The sequence below is a fragment of the Nelusetta ayraudi genome, unplaced genomic scaffold, assembly GCF_046127955.1.
Source record: "Nelusetta ayraudi isolate G7.1 ecotype Tasmania unplaced genomic scaffold, CSIRO-AGI_Nayr_v1 ptg000135l, whole genome shotgun sequence".
Taxonomy (NCBI): Eukaryota; Metazoa; Chordata; class Actinopteri; order Tetraodontiformes; family Monacanthidae; genus Nelusetta; species Nelusetta ayraudi.
In genome coordinates, this window is record NW_027466185.1 from 14,824,657 (window position 1) to 14,844,758 (window position 20,102).

At 53.1% G+C, this 20,102-nt stretch overlaps 2 protein-coding genes across 3 annotated transcripts in view; one reads left to right on the forward strand and one right to left on the reverse strand.

The window, feature by feature from the left end:
- The first annotated feature begins 2,147 nt into the window (after nt 1–2,147).
- On the forward strand, nt 2,148–20,099 carry rims2b (regulating synaptic membrane exocytosis 2b). 2 transcript variants are annotated; one of them, XM_076011368.1, is made up of 35 exons: nt 2,148–2,591; nt 2,765–2,876; nt 3,403–3,429; nt 3,529–3,609; nt 4,194–4,410; nt 4,750–4,883; nt 5,687–5,825; nt 6,321–6,567; nt 7,507–7,722; nt 8,814–8,878; nt 8,952–9,071; nt 9,906–10,005; nt 10,083–10,206; nt 10,348–10,394; nt 10,600–10,688; nt 10,807–10,842; nt 11,145–11,275; nt 11,364–11,535; nt 11,825–11,960; nt 12,469–12,537; nt 12,630–12,765; nt 13,608–13,658; nt 13,746–13,805; nt 13,918–13,977; nt 14,392–14,526; nt 14,902–15,011; nt 16,542–16,564; nt 16,666–16,757; nt 16,891–17,010; nt 17,181–17,362; nt 18,156–18,291; nt 18,390–18,502; nt 18,777–18,878; nt 19,300–19,439; nt 19,558–20,099. In XM_076011368.1, the coding sequence occupies exons 2-35, from the start codon at nt 2,770–2,772 to the stop codon at nt 19,741–19,743; spliced, it is 3,903 nt and encodes a 1,300-aa protein (XP_075867483.1). In that variant the 5' UTR covers nt 2,148–2,591; nt 2,765–2,769; the 3' UTR covers nt 19,744–20,099. The 2 variants fall into 2 exon arrangements, with proteins under 2 accessions (XP_075867483.1, XP_075867484.1); XM_076011369.1 differs by lacking the exons at nt 13,608–13,658; nt 13,746–13,805; nt 13,918–13,977; ... (8 more) ...; nt 19,300–19,439; nt 19,558–20,099 and adding an exon at nt 15,215–15,977.
- The window catches only part of bop1 (BOP1 ribosomal biogenesis factor), a 31,271-nt gene continuing 15,563 nt past the window's right edge, over nt 4,395–20,102 (reverse strand). The window contains exon 16 of the mRNA XM_076011373.1: nt 4,395–4,406. The gene's annotated coding sequence lies outside the window, so the exon portion shown is untranslated. The remainder of the gene's footprint in view (nt 4,407–20,102) is intronic.

Below are 20,102 nucleotides of genomic sequence, written 5' to 3' on the forward strand. Positions count from 1 at the left end.
TTATTAGGAATATGAAAAAAATACAAGTTCTCAAAGAGGATAATGAACACAGATACATTAAATACAATATGAAAATAAATGAAAATGAAAATGGGGATTTTGTAAAGGAAACAAAGAAAAAAGTACAGTAAAAAGAAAAAAAAAATTAAAGGTGCATATGAATTAAAAAGTAAAAAAGACACTTAAATTCACATAAAGGAGCGTAAGGACAGATATTTTAAAATTAGAATAACAAAAAGCGAGCAACGTCCAGACTTATTTTCCTAGCATTTTTGGTACTTTCAACTTTTTTGAGACACGAGAAAAACAACTTAAATTCGTTAATAAATCCAGTGAAGGAGGGCTTACAATTTCTCCATCTGGCACAATGGATATGATATTTACCAAGTAACAAGATGATATTAATAATATCTGAAAGAGAACCATCTAAGTTATCCATAAAAACATAATATGGCACAATTCAAAATGTGGAACATCATTGATTTTTTTTTAGCGAAATCCAATTTTTTTAAGTCTGTCCAAGAGTGAAGAACATAGAAAAAACAAGTGATCCAGAGTTTCGTCATCATTTGTGCAGTAGGCGAATTGATCCACCTCAAAATTAAATAGTTTTTTAAGAAATTCTGCCACAGGATGGATCTTGTTTATAATTTTGCAATGTGTTTCTTTAACTTTAGGCAAAAAAATGTTATTTAATAAATGTAGAATGTGCTTTGCTTAATGTGGTTGAGTTAACCAAGCTAGAATCGTGCCAAATTATCCTTCTGCAATAATAATAAAACAATGTGGATTTCAAAACATTACTAAAGAATTTGTTACCACAGTATTTTTATCAGTCAGAACACATCCTTTGATTAAGGGATTTGATAATACTGTTGAAGCATTATTATACATTAAAAAGTTTTGAATCAGGGGAATTACAGGTAGAGGAATTACACTACACATTTTGCTGAATTCTCTTTGAGAACGATGTAAGTTATATTTTCCTATGAATTCCGTGTAACTTAAAAGGGTACCTTTCCTATCTATTAAGTCAGTTACAAATATAATGCCTCTATCAAATCAATCACTTTTAAAGACCGACTTTCTGTTTATTGTAATTACTCTGTTGTTACATAAAGTTGAACTGTGCAGAAGGAAGTTGTGAGCAAATATAATTTTCCTAAAATGAAGGATTTGTTTGTGAAACCTGGACAGCTTAATGGAGATCCCGTTCACATCTAAATCACATTTCAAGATAAAATCTAAACATCTTTTTAATCAAGGATCTTGGAATGTGGAACCACATCAAGTTTGGTTGCGACAAACAGGCTTTTATCCAATTAACTCTTAATGTGCCAACCACTGATTCAGATTCTAGAGCTTTAACACCACCTTTGTCAAACTTTTGACATAATGAGTTGTATTCTTCCATAAGAACTGAAAAATAATTGAGTTGATTTTATTAATATTTTTTAAGGAGATATATAGGGAGTGGCAAGGATAAATCAGTTTGGAGATATCTTCACTTGGTCAACCAGTGACTCAGTGATTTATTCATTTCTACAATACTGTTAGCAAATTTTAGTGTTTTTCTTGCCTTCTAATTATAATGTTTTTTACCTACCTATTTTAAACCTAAGTATTTATCTTCAGATTTAACTTCAATTGATGCAATAGAGGAGTCATGGTGTGTGTGTATAGGGAGCAGTTTGCATTTTTGGATTAAAGGGATAATCCAGATGCTTTGGAGGAGACTGAAATAGTATTGAGATTTTCATTCGCCATCGATTTATCTTTTCAAAAGACAGCCGTGTCACCTGCAAATTGACTTATCTTAAGTTCTGTTTTGAAAATTGTTATTCCTTGAATATCATTAGAATTATGAGTGAGTAAAGTTGTGAAAATTGTGTTGCCAGTATAGAAAGTTTCGGGGAAGTGGGGCAACCCTGGCGAATACCACATGACACTGTGAATCTAGGAGTTATTGCAGGGTTGAGAGAGGCCGAGCTGCTGTCACTGTACAGCATTTCAACAAGATTACAGAAATTAACCTCAAAATCCCAAAAAGTGTGGAGCTTCCAACAAAAAGCGATGCTCAACGGTATCAAAAGCTTTGAAAAAATCTAGAAACAACACGTAACTAAGTTTTAATATAGTCGCTATAACACAGTGCGCCACCTGCCGCCCGCGGGTCGAGGAGGCGTTGGTGACTCGTTCATGACTCACATGACGGAGAGCGGAGCGATCATTGGTTGATCCCTCCGACTGCACCCCCCCTCCCCTCCTCCACCCTGTGACCAGCTGATCTTTGTTGTGCGTGGTGTCGTCACTCCGTGGCCCCTCCCGCTCCCCCCTCCTCAGCCAATGGCGGATTTAACGGCTCCTGCTCCGCCTCCGCGACCACCAGCACCGCCTGCCGCCGCAGCGGGACACCGAGCACCGAGCAGCGGACACTGAGGACCGGGGACCGCGACACCGGGACACCGAGCAGCGGGACACCGAGCAGAATGACGGAGCCTCCGCCGCGACCGGAGCCGCTGCCGCTGCTGCAGGCTGGAGGAGGCGACATGAGCGCCGAGTGACCGACGACAGGAGGCCGCCGTCTGCCGGTGAGTGTCGGAGCAGCAGGAGGCTGAGATGAGATGGTGGCGCTGTGACCAGCTCCTGCTCCTGCTCCTCCTCCACCTGCTCCACCTGCTCCTCATCCCAGGTGTGTGTGTACGTGTGTGTACGTGTGTGTGTGTGTGTGTGTGTGTGTGTGTGTGTGTGTGTGTGTGTCCAGGCAGGATGTCTGGTCCGGACCTGAGCCACCTGACAGAGGAGGAGCGCAGCATCATCCTGGCGGTGGTGGAGCGGCAGCAGAGGGAGGAGGAGAAGGAGCAGAGCCTCCTCAGGTGGGGCTGGGGGGGGGGGGTTCGGCAGCAGGAGCTGCTGATGGAGCTCAGGTGACCTGCTGCATGTTGAGAGGGAGTCTGAGATCATGTGAGACCTGGAGAGAAGGTCTCCTCCTCCTCCTCCTCCTCCCCATTCTTCTCCTCCTTCTCCTCTACCTCCCCCTCCTCCTTCTTCTCTTCTTCCTACTCCTCTTCCTGCACCTCTTTCTCCTTTTCCTCATCTTCCTCCATTTTCTCCTCCTCCTCTTCCATCTCCTTTTCTCCTCTTCCTGAGGAGGGAGATGAAGGTGAGGAGGGTGAGACCACTGCACCTCAACAGGTTCTCAAATAGTCTTTTCAAACTTAAAGTTTGATTGATTGATTGATGATTTTCAAAATAAAGCATTGATGTCACACCAGGTCTGGGGGCGGAGCTGACAGTCTGTGTGTGTGTGTGTGTGTGTGTCACTTTCTTTTTTTTCCCCTTTGATTTTGACTCTTCTGTTTGTTCATCTCTTTATTACCACCTGCACCACCTGCCCTGCAGGGGGCAGCAGGAGGCCACACCTCCACTGTGAGTACCCACTACATGCCCCAGGGTGCACCTGGGTGTCCCGCCCCTTTCCCCTCCCCCCTCCACTTACTGTCAGCTGACTGCTGTGTCACCTGGCAGGTGGAGTCGCTTGTCAGGCCTCAGTCAGCTGGTTTCTGAGGTCCTGCAGGTCAAAGGTCACGCTGAGGCCAAGGCACAGACGTGAGTAAAGACAGGAGGGTGTCGTCATCATCTTCATCTTCATCACTGTTTATGTTTCTATCGTGTGATTCTTGGTTCTTGCTGAGGTGTTGAATCGTCCTGATTGGTTGTGTGACGTCACTGTGGGTGGAGTCACTGGATTAGTATATTAGTATCATAGCTAGCCTGGTCCTGAGGACAGGCGTGTGTGTGTGTGTGTGTGTGTGTGTGTGTGTGTGTGACAAGTTCCTCCATCAGCAGCAGGAGGACAGAGCTCACTCCCCCTGGTGGTGGCTGGTGGGACTGCAGCCCTCACTGCTGCTAGACGTCGTAGACTAGCCTAATGCTAATGCTAGCCTGATATAATGCTGGTAGAATGATCTAATGCTGATATAATGCTACTGCTAGCCTATTTCTACTGCTAGCCTAATACTAATGCTAGTCTAGTACAATGCTGACATAATGCTTATATAATGCTAATGCTACTGCTGGCCTAATGCTAATGCTAATGCTATGGCTACCGATCCACCCATTATTTAGTCCATCTTCTGATGACTCCCACCTCCTCCTCCTTCTCCTCGTCTTCCTCCTCCTCCCCCAAACAGGAAGTTACATCAGCAGTTTGAGCAGTGCAAGGAGCAGGTGAGGCAGCTGGGGGCGGTGCCAGCAGCAGCGGGGGCAGAGTCAGCAGCAGTTGGGGCGGAGCCTGCGTCTTCCACCTGCAGCGTCTGCAGCAGGACCAAGTTCGCTGACGGCTGCGGCCGCATCTGCTGCTACTGCCAGGGTCGCTTCTGTGGTCGCTGTGGAGGGAGGGTCAGCCAGGTGAGGTGGGAGGGGGATGTGTGAGTGTATGTGCACCAAACAGCCAATGAATGATGAGAATGAGTTGTGATGATGTCATCAGGGGTTCCAGTCAGCTTTTGGTTGGTTTGACTGTGATGACCTTCAGGTTTGATGCTGCTGGATTTTCCCATGTTTCCACATAGCCCTGAAGGTACCTCAGTCTGCAGTCTGATTGGCTGCAGTCACTGTTGAAGTAGTTTAATGATCCTCTGCTGTGTTTAGTCCAGGGCCGCCCCTCCAGCTCCCTCTGGTGGTGGCTGCTGAGAACTGCAGGTGACCCCCCCCCCGCCTTCCTGCGGTGTGTTTGTGTGTCTGCAGGTGATGTGGGTTTGTAACGTCTGCAGGAAGAAGCAGGACATTCTGACCCAGTCGGATCACCGTCCTCCTCCACCAGCAGAGGGCGCCCACCCTGGTGGACCCCAGGTGCCCCTCAGCAACGGAGCTGCTGAGCGGTCAGTGCAGCAGCAGCAGCGCCACCATCTGGCCACCAAAACAGAAAATGAAAGCTGCTGTTAGCTGCAGTGACAGCGTTAATTCGTTTAGTTTGCTGTTAATTACTGTCTGAGCTGCCCCCCCACCTCCCACTTCCACCCCAACCCCTCCTCACCCCCCGCTCCCCTCAGCCTGCTGTAATCAGATTAACAGATTAATAATCCTGCAAGTGGATTACTGCTAAATACAGCAGCAGCATGCAGGCTAACAGCTAGCAGGCTAACAGCTACGGGGAAGTTCACAGTGTGTGTAAGGCAGCTACACAAAGTACACAACCACAACACAACAACACACTACAAGTGAATACACTGTGTGTGTGTGATTGTGTGTGTGTGTGTGTGTGTGTGTGTGTGTGTGTGTGTGTGTGTCTCCACCTGATGACGATGCAGGCTGACTGTCAGTGGGCGGAGCCTCACTTATCATCCAGATTTCAGTTATTAATCTGCTGGGTGTGTGTGTGTGTGAGAGTTTGTGTGAGTGTGTGTTGTGTTGATGTGCTGGATGAGACGCTGCCGACAGCCGACGACAAACTGTAAGAACGTCTTGATTTTTTTCTGAGGGTGTGTGTGTGTGTGTTTGTGTGTGTGTGTATGTGTGAGTGTGTGTGTCAGCGGCTCTTTGTATTTCTTCTGCTGGGACTGAATTGATGTTTCAGTCCTCACTCTGCTCCTCCTCCTCCTCTCAGTGTAATTCCTCCTCCACACCTGCAGGAGGCTCAAACGTCTCCTGCTCTCTCATTGGTCTGTTGTGTATGTGATGGCAGGAAGTCCAGCCCGGTGGGGGCGTGTCACCATGGTGGGCGGGGCCGGATGCTCCGCTCGCCCTCCGACCTTGGGGAGGGGGCGGAGCTGCAGGGCCGGCGCTGGCCAATCAGAGACCAGCGAGGCCGCTGGCACTCGCAGGTGAGTCAGGTGACCCAACATGGCCGCCATACTCAGCTCACATACTGAGCATGCTCAGTTGCGTCGCCTCTGATCATGGTCCCTTGGAACTCCTATGATGCGTATCCAGGACGCTTATAACCAATCAGAAGGAGCTGTGATGCCACACTGGGAATATTAAAACTATTTTTGGTGATTTTCTGACCTTTATAAATATTTTTTTGAAAGATTGAAAATCCATGACTTAAAAATCTACAATATAAAGATTCATTATGAACCATTCTTGAGGTCAAAGGTAATCCTGTCAGCTGTTTTACAGGCCTTTATCTTTCTATTGTTGTCTAATGGGGGAAAATGCTCTATGAGCAGTAAGGCATTTTTGGCTCCAGTACTTTAAGTGGCCACTGTGGAAAAAGGTTTTATGGGCTGAATGGGTTTTTTAAATGCAATACCTCTAGTGGCCACTAGGGAGAAGATGCTTTTCACTTGTGACCATTGTCCTCTCCACTGGACTAGGACCCCCTGCTGGACCAGGACCACCTCCTGGACCCGGACCACCCTCTGGCCTGGGAGGAGGAGGAGGTCCGGGCCTGGTACCGCAGCGAGCCCAACCTGGCCCGCTACCCGGTGAAGGCCCCACCCAGCGATGAGACCATGAGGGTTCTGGCCCAGGTGGGCCAGGTCCGACACCAGCGCCGCCACAGCGATGTCTCGCTGGCCGCCACCCACCACCACCACCACCAGCTGACTCCCCAACAGCAAGGTAGCATACACACACACGATTCGACGGAGGAACCACTTGTTGCGCAGATCTCGTCTTTGGTGCGTCACATTTACGTCACCTTTTAATTTGTAGCTTGAACTTGTTGGAACGCACCCCAACATGGCGGTAGCCGGGGGCTAACTCAAACAGAGTCCACATTGACTCATGGTTCGGACTGACACAAACAAAACATGATGTACAGCACCTAAGGAACATTATACACGCACTAACACACTCAAAGACACTCACACACTTGCAGTTCAACAACAGCAATTAACAGAACTCCCCAAAATAATTCCCCCATATTCCTTTTCGGCTCAACGGGAGCATCCAGCTCTCCACGGCCGCCACAATAGTGAGCAAGCAATGAATATTTTAGCGCGGATGCTTTTTTTTTTCTTTTCTTTTTTTATGCCTGGCCCAGTCTGTCTGAGTTGTCTGTCCGCTGAGTGGGCGTAAACAATGCGCTGGTCAGAACACATGTATATATATCAAACGCCAGCTGACATGGATGTCGTTGCATGATGCTGTTGCACCCTCTGTTGGTCATTCCAGGTAGTTCATGAAAGAACTTTGCCCACATAAGACAGACCTGTGTGTCAATTTGCCTGATGGTTACATGTCGCCTCAGCCAACTTGCCTACTATGCATGTTTATTTTGAATAATGAACAGAAAGCCATCCTCAAGGACTTACTTCTGGTCATTATTTATGTTGCACACACATAATGCCTTTGACAGACTTCAAATGAGCCATTTTAATCGTGATTAATCGCAATTAACTCCCAGATTGGAGTGCGATTAATCGCTTAGTATGAGTATAGTATTATATACTAAGTTTTATAGTGTCAGACTTTGTTTTCCATTTGTTGCAACTCATGATATTATTTGTGACGTGTCATGTGACCAATCAAAGCTCCTCTGACTCTCGGAACCCTCAGCCCTCTGCCAGAGCCGCCCCCAGGGCTGGGTGCCCTCCAGGGGTCAAAGGTCGCTGTCAGTGGACCGGGTGGGCGGCCCCTCCTCTTCCCCCCTGCGTCACAGTGGCCCCACCCACTTGAGGACACCAGCCTATGAGAGCGCGGCGCAGCGGCGGGCCGTGATTGGCAGCTTCAGCAGCTCGGAGGAGGAGCTGGGCAGCTGGGAGGAGCAGCAGAGTGAGTGGCTGCTGTGGATTGGCTGAGGGCTGCCGGGGGTGGGAGGGAGGGTGGGGGAGTTCAGGAGGGGCAGCATGGGGGGACAGGACCAGAACCAGAACCAGATGCAGAACCAGGTCCATGTCCAGAACCAGGTCTGATGGCTCTGTTCGCGAGGACTGCTGTGGTCACAGTAGCCCTTGGGTCCAGTCTAGGTTCAGTCTGGTCCTGCTGAGGTTCTGTTGAAGTTCTGGTCTGGGAAGGTTCCACAAGTCCTCCTCCAGAGGTCCTCAGTGAGTCTCACACCTTCAGCCTCTTTAATCTCTTGGCTCCGAGTCAACGGCCCTTCACAGTCAGCTGCTCAGGGGAGGTGACCTTTGATTGGCTCAGAGCTTCCGGGCGCCGCCTCCCTGGGCTGAGCAGCTGACCGTACAGCTCAGACTCTCTGATGCTGCCGTGCTGGAGACACCTGAGGAGGAGGTGAGGGGTGGGGCCACCAGGAGGAGCTTCCACCAGCTTCCATGAGCTTCTTGAAGGTTCCAGGAAGTTCTACGAGGTTCCTCAGGGTCCTCACGGCTACTGCTGCTCCCTTGCTGGAGGCTGAGAAGGAGCTGAAGCTAAATTAGCACCGCCGCTAGCACTACCAACGCCGCTTCACAATTGGATTAGAGTGAGAGTGGGGATTACCCAGCATGCCTCAGGAGTGAGCGGCTGAGCCACCTGCAGCAGAAATAGAAGGAAGCAGCTGGAGCAGCAGCAGGAGATGTCTGCACACCTGAAGCTCCTGCAGCACCGCAGGGGGCCGTGGCCAGCGGGGTTAGCCCCGCCCACTGGGCCGTGAGCAGAGGAAACCAGCAGGAGGTGCTGCTCCTCCTCCACCACGTCCTCCACCTTTTCCACCACCTCCACCCCCTGCTCCACCTCCTCCTCTCTCTCCTCCTTTGGGTGTCAAGACTGACCTGTGTGTGTGTGTGTGTGTGTGTGTGTGTGTGTGTGTGTAAGTTCTGCAGAAGCTCCTGGTCCACCTCTGTCACCTCAGCTAGTTCTTCTGCTCCAATGATCCAACAGGAGGCAGCGTGTTTGACCTCTGATCTCTGACCTCTGACCTCTAGGAGACATGGAGTTGCAGTGGTGGGACCAGAGCCTGTGGCCCGGCGAGGCCCCGCCCCTCTCAATGGTAGGCCCATCCACCCTGCTGACGAGGTGTCTCTCCTCCTCTGACCACTGACCTCTAGCCTCTGTGACCTCAGCAGCCAGCCACGTGGCAGCCGTCCAAAGACGGGGAGCGTCTGATTGGCCGGATTCTACTCAACAAGAGGATGAAGGACGGGACCATTCCTGCAGATACTGGAGCTCTGCTGGGCCTCAAGGTAAGGACACCTGCTGCTGCTGCTCCTCCTGGTCACTGCTACTGTTGCTGCTGCTGCTGCCGCTCCTCCTCCTGGTCACTGCTGCTACGGTTACTGCTGTTACTGCTGCCGTTACTGTTGCTGCTGCTGCTGCTGCTCCTCGTCACTGCCGCTGCTGCTGTTGCTGCTGCTATTGTTACTGCTGCTGCTGCTATAACTGTTACTGCTGCTGCTGCTCCTCCTGGTCACTGCTGCTGGTGCCGTGACTGCTGCTGCTGCTGCTCTGCCTGGTCACTGCTGCTGCTGTTACTGTTACTGCTGCCTGCTCCTCCAGGTCACTGCTGCTGCTGCTGCTGCTGTGACTGCTGCTTCTGCTGCTTCTTTTGTTGTTACTGCTGCTGCTGTGACTGCTGCTGCTGCTCTTCCTGGTCACTGCTGCTGCTGATGTTCCTGTTACTGTTACTGTTACTGTTACTGCTGCTGCTCCTCCTCCAGGTCAATGCCGTTGCTGCTGCTGCTGTTACTGCTGTTACTGCTGCTGATGCTCCTCTTGGTCACTGCTGCTGCTGCTGTTACTGTTATTGCTGCTGAGACTGCTCCTGCAGGTGCTCCTCCTGGTCCCTGCTGTTGCTGCTGATGTTACTGTCACTGCCGCTGCTACTGTTATTGCTGTTACTGCTGCTGCTGCTGCTTCTGTTACTGCTGCTGCTGCTGTTACTGCTGTTACTGCTGCTGCTGCTCCTCCCCCCTCTTTGTGCTCCTTCTCCACCTCCTGCTCCTTCCCCTTCTTACTCCTCCTGACTCTTGCTCCTCCTCCTAACTGAGTCCCCCTTCTCCTGCTCCTTCTCTCTCCAGGTGGTTGGAGGCAAGATGACTGAAGCTGGTCGGCTGTGTGCCTTCATCACTAAGGTGAAGAGAGGAAGTCTGGCCGACACAGTGGGACACCTGAGACCAGGTGAGTTCCGTCATCATCTCCACCTGCTGTTCCCACCCCCAGCCAGCAGACCTTCTAATGGCCCTGCTGCCTTCCAGGAGACCAGGTCCTTGAGTGGAACGGCCGGGTTCTCCAGGGAGCCACCTTCAACCAGGTCTACAACATCATCCTGGAGTCCAAGGCAGAGCCGCAGGTGGAGCTGCTGGTGTCCCGGCTCCTCAGGTGAGTCATCTGAAGGTCACCTGAAGGTCAGCTGATGGTCCCTGATGGTTCCTGATGGTCACCTGATCACCTTCAGACCAGAGGAGCTGTTCCCACGTGGAGCTTGTGCTGACTTCTTCTGTGCTTGTGTGTGTTCCTCAGAGATGGTCCCCGAGTGTCTGGCGGCACCCCAGGCCAGATCAACTCCAGTGAGTGTCCTCATAACAACTAGTGAACATCATGAGAACATCATGAGAACCTGATGAGAAGCTTTTAAAACTCTCATCAGGTTCTCATTATGGGAGGATAGAACATCTGGAGAACATCATAAGAACTCTGATGAGAACCTCACTAGAACATGATGAGAACCTGATTAGAAGCTCTGTGGCTCCCCGTGCTGTGTGACCCCCTCAGGTTCCAGTTCCTTGGAGTCCCAGAAGGGGGGGCCGACCATCTGCGTCTCCTCTCCCATCAGCCCCTGCAACATGGCAGGACAGTTGTCGGTGAGTCTACCAGCATGCACTGGGGCAGCTGAGGGAGGGGGCGGATCCAGGAGGAGGAGGGGGCGGGGCTAGCTGAGGAAGGGGCGTGACCAGCTGACGTAGCTCTGCTGTGTTTCAGAGTGAGAGCCGACGCCCCCTGGTGCCCAGGATCCAGGTAACCCTGTAGCCACAGCTAGCTGGCTAGCCACTAGCTAGGTAGCTAGCAAGGCCTCAGCCACGCCCACCAGCAGGCAAAGCAGTGGACACTAGAGGCCAATCGAGGGCACTAGAGGGGACTGTGTGTGTGGTGTGTGTATGTGTGTGTGTGTGTATGTGGGGACCTTCACGCCTCACCAGCTGGTGGAGGTTCTTCAATGTTCTCCATCTCCTCCTATTCCTCTCCCTCTCTCTCCTCCTCTCCTCCTCTCCTCCTTGTCCTCTCTCTTTCCTCTCCTCCTCCTCTTTCTCTCTCTTCAGATCAGGTTGTTCTATGACAGACTAGGCCACCAGCTGATAGTCACTGTGCTTGGAGCTAAAGATCTTCCAGGTGGTGAGGACCTCCGGCCCAGGAACCCCTACGTGAAGATCTACTTTCTGCCGGACCGCAGGTAGGACAGAGGAGCCTCTGTTATTGGACAGCTGCAGCTCGGTGCTCTCTGATTGGCCAGGGCTCACCCCTCTCCTCCCCCCTGGCAGCGACAAGAGCAAGCGGCGGACCAAGACGGTGAAGAAGTCCGTGGAGCCTCGCTGGAACCAAACCTTCATGTACTCTCCGGTCCACCAGAGGGAGTTCAGGGAGCGCACCCTGGAGCTGACGGTGTGGGACCAGGCCCGGGTCCGAGAAGAGGAGAGCCAGTTCCTGGGCCAGGTCAGAACCACACCACGCCTGGACCACCTGGATGTTCTTATGCCTCAGAATTTCCAGCAGTTACAGAATCTCCACCAGCTCCTGGAGGTTCTGGAACTGCTGGATCTTCTCGAATTTCAGGAGCACCCGGAGGTTCAGAAGCTCCAGAATGTCCTGCAGCTTCAGAAGTTCTGGAACATCTGATATGCTGGAGGTTCTGGATGTCCTGGTGCTCCTGGAGGTTCTGGAGGTTCTGGAGGCAGAGTGGGAGTATCCTCACAGCTAAGTGGGAAGGGGCTGCTGTGTCCAGGTGCTGGTGGATCTGGACTCCGCCCTGCTGGACGACCAGCCACACTGGTACAAACTGCAGCTGCCTGACGGGTCCCCCTACCTGCACAGGAGGGACCTGCAGCCTGAGGAGACACTGAGCAGCAGGAGGCTACAGAGTGAGACACACACACACACACACACACACACACACACACACACACACACACACACACACGTGACTGGTCTGTCTTATGTCTGGCCACGCCCATGAATGAGGGGGGGGGACCTTGTGATTGACTGACATCTACCAAACATGTTGCTGCTGAGTTTAAAATCAAAGAGAGAGAGAGAGTGAGAGAGAGAGAGAGATTTTTCCAATCAGATTACTGAGCTGCTCTCTCCTTCCCTTCCTCTCCCTCTCTTTCTCTCTCTCTCTTTTTTCTCTCCCTCTCCCCCCCACTGTCCCTCTCTCTCCCCGCCCGCCTCTCCCTTTCTCCCTGCCCTCCCTGTCTTTCTCTCGCTCTCTCTCTCTCTCTCTCTCTCTCTCCGTCCCCCCTCTCTGTCCCTCTCTTTCTCTCTCTTTCTCTCTCTCACCCTCCCTCTCTCTCTCTCACTCCCTCTCTTTCTCTCTCTCTCTCTCCCTGTCCCCCCTCTCTCTCCCTCTCTTTCTCTCTCTCTCTCCAGGGTCTCAGAGGATCAGTGATGGAGAGTTTTCAGATTACGACTGTGAAGAAGGGATCGGGGTGATTCCAGGTAAGTCCCAGTAGCCCCGCCCCCTCTCATTAGTCCCGCCCCCTCCCCTCCAGGTGACCTCTGGCTGACCTCTCCTGTCACTTCCTGTCCAGACTACCGCCACAATGGGCGGGACTTCCACAGCTCCACCCTCTCGGTGCCCGACCAGGTGATGTCATCAAATCACAGCTCTCGCTCCGACATGGCCAGGATGAGGTCTCGCTCGCCCAGCCAGCCCCCCCAACAAAGGTGAGGAGGCGGGGCCAGTGGGGTGGGAGCATGTAGGGGGGATAGACAGTGGGGTGGGGCTAAAGGGAAGGGGGCGGGGCTAAGGAGCAGTGGGGGGCACACCTTGATGCTCCTTCAGCAGTGGCTATAAACAGCCAATCAACAGCCTTTGAGCAGGGTGACCTCTGACCTGTGACCTCTGACCCTTGGCCCAGTGGTCTCTACCCTCTGTACCGGGACGAGGCTGTGCGGCTGTTGAGAGGCTCCAGACTCAGCAGGACCACCTCCCACAGTCTGGACAGGTAACCCCTGGCCACGCCTAGGTGGACCGCAGTGGTGGAGCACCATGGAGTTGATCGGTTGGTGGTCAAGGGGGCGTGTCCCTGGGTGGTCGGCCCCACCCACTCAGAGGAAACACACTAGCCTGATTGGATGGCTCAGTTATTTAGCCCCTCCCACAACCGAAGGGCAGGGGCTTCCAGGAAATGACAACCTTGGACTAACCCAGTCCCGGGTCAGTACCGGCTGTGCCCAGCAAGGTGGCTCAGTGCTTGGGTTGCATCTCTAATTGGCTCTCAGAAACACCTTGACACACCCCCTTTGGAATGTGACCCTCAGACATCTGACCTTTGGCCTCTGACCTTCCTGAAGCCCCACCCACCCATCGCTGCCATTGTAGTGGTTTGTTGTAGCTGTAGCTGCTGGTCCTAGCTGCAGCGCTAGTGTTAATGCTAGTGCTAATGCTAGCTGTAGTCCTGCTCTCACTACTGGTCCAGACTGGTGTTAGTGGTAGCTTTACTGGTCTGACTGTGTGTTTGTGTGTGTGTGTGTGTGTGTGTGTGTGTGTGTGTGTGTGTGTGCAGGAGGTCTCTGAGGAGGATGTCTCTGGGCTTCTCTCTGGACAACCACGACAGGTACTGACAGCAGCTGGAGCTCAGCTGGACTGCAGGATACAGGCTGACAGTGTGTGTGTGTGTGTGTGTGTGTGGGTGTGTGTGAAGGTACCTCAGCCAGGCCTCCTGGAACAACCATGTGATGAATGGCAGCTACGAGGACTGCAGGTCAGCGCTGGGGCTTGTGGGTAACGTAGTTCAGGCAGGGTCCTGGCTCAGGCTCAGGTTTAGGTCAGAGGTCAGCACGGGTGGGGCTCCTGACCCTTGTTTTGTCCTCCAGTCAGGACTTGATCCCTGACTTCCCCTACGAGGCCGACGCCTTCGAGGAGGAGCTGCTGAGGTAACCAGGCTGCTGGAGTACAGCTAGCCGCTAGCCATTAGACATTAGCAATTTGCCATTAGCCCTTAGCCGCTAGCCCTTAGCCATGAGCCGTTAGCGGTCCCTCCTTCTCCTCCTCCTCCTCCTCCTTCTTCTCTCCTCCCAGACTACAGCTGTTGTCCCTGCTGCTGTAGATCACGTCTTCGTCGTCTTCTTCTTCTTCTGTGGTGATCGTCTTCCAACCTTCTGACCAGCAGCTGAGACCACCAGCAAGTCACTCTCTCTGGTCACATGACCAACCGATGATGATGGTGGTCATGTGACCAGCTGATGATGGTGGAGGTCATGTGACCAGCAGATGGTCATGTGACCAGCAGATGGTCATGGGACCAGCTGATGATGGAGGTCATGTGACCAGCTGATGTTGGTGTGCAGGTCCAGTGGCAGGACGGCCCGGCGGGACTCATGCTGCGGCCGCTCGCGGTCAGCTGACCAGTGGGCCGGCGGCCCGGGTGACCCCACCCCCCCGAGGTCACGACGCTCCGCCCCTTCCTCCCCCGCCCTCACCAGGTGCTGTGCCGGGATTAGCCTGCGGCCCACGCATGGCGACTGTATGTTAACCACACCCCCTTTTATTGAAGCTGCTGCCTCGTGATTGGTTCTGAGCCACCCTGCATGGAAAACCTATCCAGCTGTTAGCATGTAGCATGTAGCACTTGTGTGTCTGTCCCGTGCAGTTGTGCGTCTGTGTGTGGTTGTGGTTGCATGACCTCCTACTAAACACCTGTTTCATCCGCCTGCACCTCCTCTCAGCTCCTGCAGGTGGCGACGTCATCTCCGCCTGCTGTGTCTGCTGTCAGTGTGCGCTAGCAGCGTTAGCCTCAATGCGAACGCTACTAGCTTCTGTGGCCAAGTGTTTGACTCTGCCTCCCTGTGTCCCTATAGGAGCAGCACCCGCGGAGGCTCCGCCCACTCCAGCCCGTCAACGACACCCGTGTTCGGCCGGCGAGTACGCCAGCTGCCCCTGGTCCCGCCCACTGGCCCTCCCGACAGAGGTGAGCAGAGGCTGGGTTCAGGAGGTCAAACTCCTGAACTCCTCTGATTGGCCCGTGTCGTAGCCGTCGTAGCTCGGATTAGCTAGCTAGCTACGGTGTCAGCTGGCATGTGATTGACTCCATGGTCTCATCAGAATGACATCATCATCATCATCATCACCATCACCTCATCGTTTCTCTTTTCTTCCGTCTTCCTCCGTCAGTCTTGGCCCCACCCACTCCCCAGGCTCCGGCCCATGCTAACAGGCTAGCAAGCCCTCACGCTTTCAATCATCAGACCCCGCCTCTGATACGAGTCCAAGCCCCTCCCCCTGGTTTGGCGGCAGCCCCGCCCAATGCACCCTTGACCCCACCCCCACGTCTAGCAGTGACTCCGCCCCCACCTGTTGTTGTGACTCTGCCCCCAGCTGCTGTAGCTCCGCCCCCAGCTGCTGTAGCTCCTCCCCCACCTGTTCCAGCACCTATCCAACTTCCTGTAGTTGCTCCTCAAGTCCTGCCACCACCCATTGTCCCACCTCCAACAGCGGTCCCAGCTCCGCCCCCAGCTGTAGCTCCACCCCCAGCCACTGTAGCTCAGCCCCCAACCAATTTAGCTCCACACCCTGCCATTGTAGCACCGCCTCCAGCTGCTGTAGCCCCACCCCCCGCTGTAGTGTCAGCCCTGCCCACAGCTGATGTAGCTCCCCCCTCCCCTGTAGCTCCGCCCCAAGTTGCTGTAGCCCCACCCCCAACGGCAGCCCCGCCCTCTCCTGCAGCGCCCCCACAGACTCCAGGTGTGTACTGCAGTATCCACCAACAACCAGCAGATGGCCACAGCTGTCAATCATTCACTCACTCACTCATTCCTGTGTTCATCTTCGTTACACTGCTGATGACATCATCACGCTGATGTCATCAGAGCCCGACAGGCGCTCGGCAACCCCTGGAGGCACCAGGAAAGGCAAGTGATCTGATTGGTCAGCTGTGTGTGGATGTGTGTGTGTGTTTGCTGCGGTGATCAGTCAACCAATGGTGTGTCTCTGCCGTGATGCAGAGGTCACATGGGAGGATCAGCAGAAGAAATCAGCCAATGGTATGGTGGCACTCACTCCTGGCCCCGCCCTCCTGATGACGACCAATCATAGGCCATGGTTTGGCTAGCCAATGGTAAAAGGAGGTTTACCTTGAACTTCCTGTTTCTGCTTCCTGTTGCTTGTCCTCTTCATCATCATCATTCATCATCATCATCACCTTTATCATCATCATCTTCATTATCTTCATCATCACCATCACCTTCATCTTCATCACCATCAACCATACCATCATCACCATCTTCATCATCCTACTCTAGGGGAGGTTCCTCCACAGAGAGATGAAGGTACTTGGTTCCTTGATGGTTCCCGCTGTAAAGTAGCACCAGGTTTTAAGGGGTGTGGCTTCAGCTGGATGTAGTATAGTACTGTAGTCACATGATCCAGTCAGGATGTCCATTTATGGTCACCAGCCAGATTCATAACCACCTGTTTCCTTTCTGCTCGTCTGCTCGCGCAGGTATGATGAAGGATCCGTTGAAGGTAGGAGACCACGCTGATGATGTCACACTACGATGACTGATGATGTCACACAGCACTGATGATGTCACTTGACTGCCTGACCTCCTGACCTGTGTGTGCAGATGAGGGACAGCCTGTCGTTCCGCTCGTCAGACAGTGATGTCAGCGAGGTGTTGGCCCTCTCTGCTGAGGCTGGCACCGCCCCCAGGACCAGGTGAGGGCCCTCGGCCAATCACAGCCTCCCTCCTTTCCTCCAGGGGTCTCCAGGTGGTCGTCCTTCATCACTGCTCGTCTCTGTCCCTCCTCCTCCTCCTCCCTCTGCTGGCCTCCCATTGGCCCCCCCGCAGCCAGCCGGAGGGCCAATCAGTGGAGGCGGGGGCAGAGCCAGAGGGCGGGGCAGAGGGTGGAGCCTCCCTGCAGAAGAGCCAATCGATGGAGGACCTGGAAGAGGAGCCTGAAACCTCCAAGTAAGACCCGCTGCCATTGGCTAAGCTGTGGCCCCGCCCACTTTCCAGTCGTCCTGCCTGTGGTCATGTGACCTGTCAGTCTCCCATGTGTTAGCCCCACCCTCTCCCCCAACCTTCCCCCTCTAGCTGAGACTGCTGCTGCTGACTGCGGTGTCCGTCCCCTCCTGCAGGGCGGCGCCCCCTGCCCCCCCTCTGGCCAAGTCCTCCAGTGTGGGCGGAGACATCTGCTCGCTGGGACGCAATGACGAGGACGACGACGACAAGAAGCGGCGCTCCAGCTTTGGTGCCAAGATGATGGGGATGGTGGGACTGGGCAAGAAGAGCCAGAGCGCCTCGCAGCTCAACCCTGAGGGTACCAGTTCACACCAGTTAGACCAGTCTGCAGTAAACCAGTCTAAACCAGTTCAGAACAGTCCACACCAGTTAGTCCACGTCAGTTAGAACAGTTCACACCAGCTAAACCAGTTAGACCAGTTAGACCAGTTCAAACCAGACTTTCTGGTCTACCAGAGCAGACCTGTTAGCAAACTAGCAATTTCACTCACCCGCTTACGTCGTCTTGCGCGAAACATCTCGGACTCGGTGTGAAATTCGTTGATCGTTTGGTACAGTCGACGGTACTTCGCAAGTGTGTTCAATCGTGCCGCCCGGAGTCTTGCCCGACTTTGTTCTTTTTGTTGAAAAAATATCCACAGGCAGAGCAGCAGGCATAAAACAACCTCCGAGTCGTTCATTGTTGCGCCGTTCTCTGTCGCGCCGTTCTCTGTCGCACGGAAATTACGCTGTGTGAAGCCCTCTCCCGCCTTTACTGCGGTGACTCCGCCCACGCTCAGGTACTTGCCAGGCTTATGGAAATACCTTCAACCGAGCTGTCCCGTACCGTGAAGGGCTGGCACTAGCCGCTCAGGGCTAGTGGGTAAACGCCCTTAGACCAAACCAGTCCAGACGAGACCAGTTCAAACCAGTCCAGACCTGTTCAAACAAGTTCAAACCAGAAGAGTAACACCAGTCTGACCAGCAGCTGCTCACCTCTCTTTCCCGTCCTCCTGTTTCTCCTTCTTCTCCTCGTCCTCCTCCTCTGCCTCCTGCTTCTCCTCCCCTTCTCCTCTTCCACCTTCTTCTTTTTCTTCCTGCTGCTCCTCCAGAGGAGGAGAAGAAGAAGAAGGTGGTGCGACTTCCTGTCCAGCGCAGCATAGAGACGGGATTGGCTGTTGACTTCAAGTCTCGTTTCACCCGCCAGCCAAGTCGAGACCCGGACGCCGAGGACCCCAAGCCTGGAGCGTAGGAAGATGCCCCCTTCACTCACCAAGCCACACCCCCTTTTAATCACTAGGTCCCGCCTGTTTTACCCAGCAGCCCCTCCTCCTTTCCCCCTGCAGGCTGATCTTCCCAGGAGTCAAACTGGCCTCGGACCAGCAATTCACTGGTTTCCTGGAGGGACTGGGTCCCGCCCAGCTGGCAGGGCGCCAGACCCTGGCCACGCCCCCCATGGGTAACCACCAATCACACCCTCCCCTCCCTCTCACCGCTAGCCACAAAACTCTTGTACTGCACTTCCTCCTCTCAACACCAGGGCTGTTGAGCAGCACCAGGCTAACTATGCTAACTGAGCTTTGACATTGTATCTGTTGTTACCATGTGATTGCTGTGTGTGTGTGTGTGTGTGTGTGGCAGCAGTAGCTAGCATGTTAGCATCCTCTGCTGTGAGGACATGCAGCTGCTTGTCTAACTGCTTGTCCTCCTCTGATTGGCTGCTCGCTGCTCAGGTGACATCCAGATTGGGATGGTGTACAGGAAGGAGCGGCTGGACGTGGAGGTGATCCGAGCCCGGGGACTTGTGGGTAAACAAGGCAACAAAAACACTCCAGGTGAGCAGCGCTGCCCCCTGGTGGCCACCACACTCTGCGAACAGAGATCAGCAAGATATCATCAATAATACATTGAAAGATAAAATAACAACAATAAACCAATGAAGTCATCATATTAATATCCTTCAATCAATGTCCTGTCCTGATTGAGCAGCAGAGCATTCTGGGAGTTTGAGTATTTGCGGCTATGTGAACTGCTGAATAACAGCAGTGGGCCAAATATAATAACACTGCAGGGCCCAAATTTGGCAGGTGTGCCAGAGATTGACACCAATGTATTATGACAACTGGAGACCAACAATGGTGATGCAGATGTTTTCCCCTCATAGTCATTCATGGTACTGTAGCCAAATATCCTATAGAGTCTACAGAGCGTTCTCACCACGGAACAAAATGATCCTGAAGCTGTGTGTGTGTGCAGCTCCCTACGTGAAGGTGTACCTGATGGACAACGGCAAGTGTGTGTTGAAGAGGAGAACCAGGCTGGCCAGGAAGACCCTGGACCCCCTGTACCAGCAGCAGCTGCAGTTTGAGGAGAATCCTGAGGGGAAGGTCCTGCAGGTGGACACACACACACACAAACACACACTGAGACACACTGAGACACATACTCACACAAACACTCACTCACCTGGTCTCTGGTGTCCAATGTATTGATCATCTCTCTCTCTATCTCTAGATCATAGTATGGGGTGATTACGGTCGGATGGACCACAAGTCCTTCATGGGATCAGCACAGATCTTATTGGATGACCTGGACCTGTCCAACATGGTGATTGGCTGGTTCAAGCTGTTTCCTGCCACCTCATTGGTGGACCCGGCACTGGCCCCGCTGACCAATAAGGAGACGGAGGGCAAGTCGTAGCACAGCTCTGCTCTGGGGAGCCGGGGCCTAAAACCAGCTCCTATGATCCTCCAGTGCTGCTGCTCTCGACGGAACACTGGCGGCTCCACCCCCCTGGTGGCCAATGGAGGAAATAATGACTGTATGTGGGTGGGTGTGTGTGTGTGGGGTGGGGTGGGGCCAGGTGACCTCCGGCCAGTCAGGGAGCTCAGGGAGGTCATGTGACTCACTGACAGTTTTATGTCTTGCATGAACATTCAGAACTGAGAGCAACAAACAAAGACGATCAAACATGATGATGAATGTGAGCAATAAAAGCTGGTGGCCACTGGATGGCGCTGTCACAGCCTCCCTTCTGCAGGGGTCACTGTCTCTACCAC

What these genes read in the sequence shown, in the direction of transcription:
- rims2b (XM_076011368.1), top strand. Translation starts at nt 2,770, where the DNA reads ATGTCTGGTCCGGACCTGAGCCACCTGACAGAGGAGGAGCGCAGCATC. An exon ending in CAGGAGGCCACACCTCCACT is followed by an intron (nt 3,430 to 3,528) that starts GTGAGTACCCAC and finishes GTCACCTGGCAG; the next exon opens with GTGGAGTCGCTTGTCAGGCC. An exon ending in GAGGACCCCAAGCCTGGAGC is followed by an intron (nt 18,292 to 18,389) that starts GTAGGAAGATGC and finishes TTCCCCCTGCAG; the next exon opens with GCTGATCTTCCCAGGAGTCA.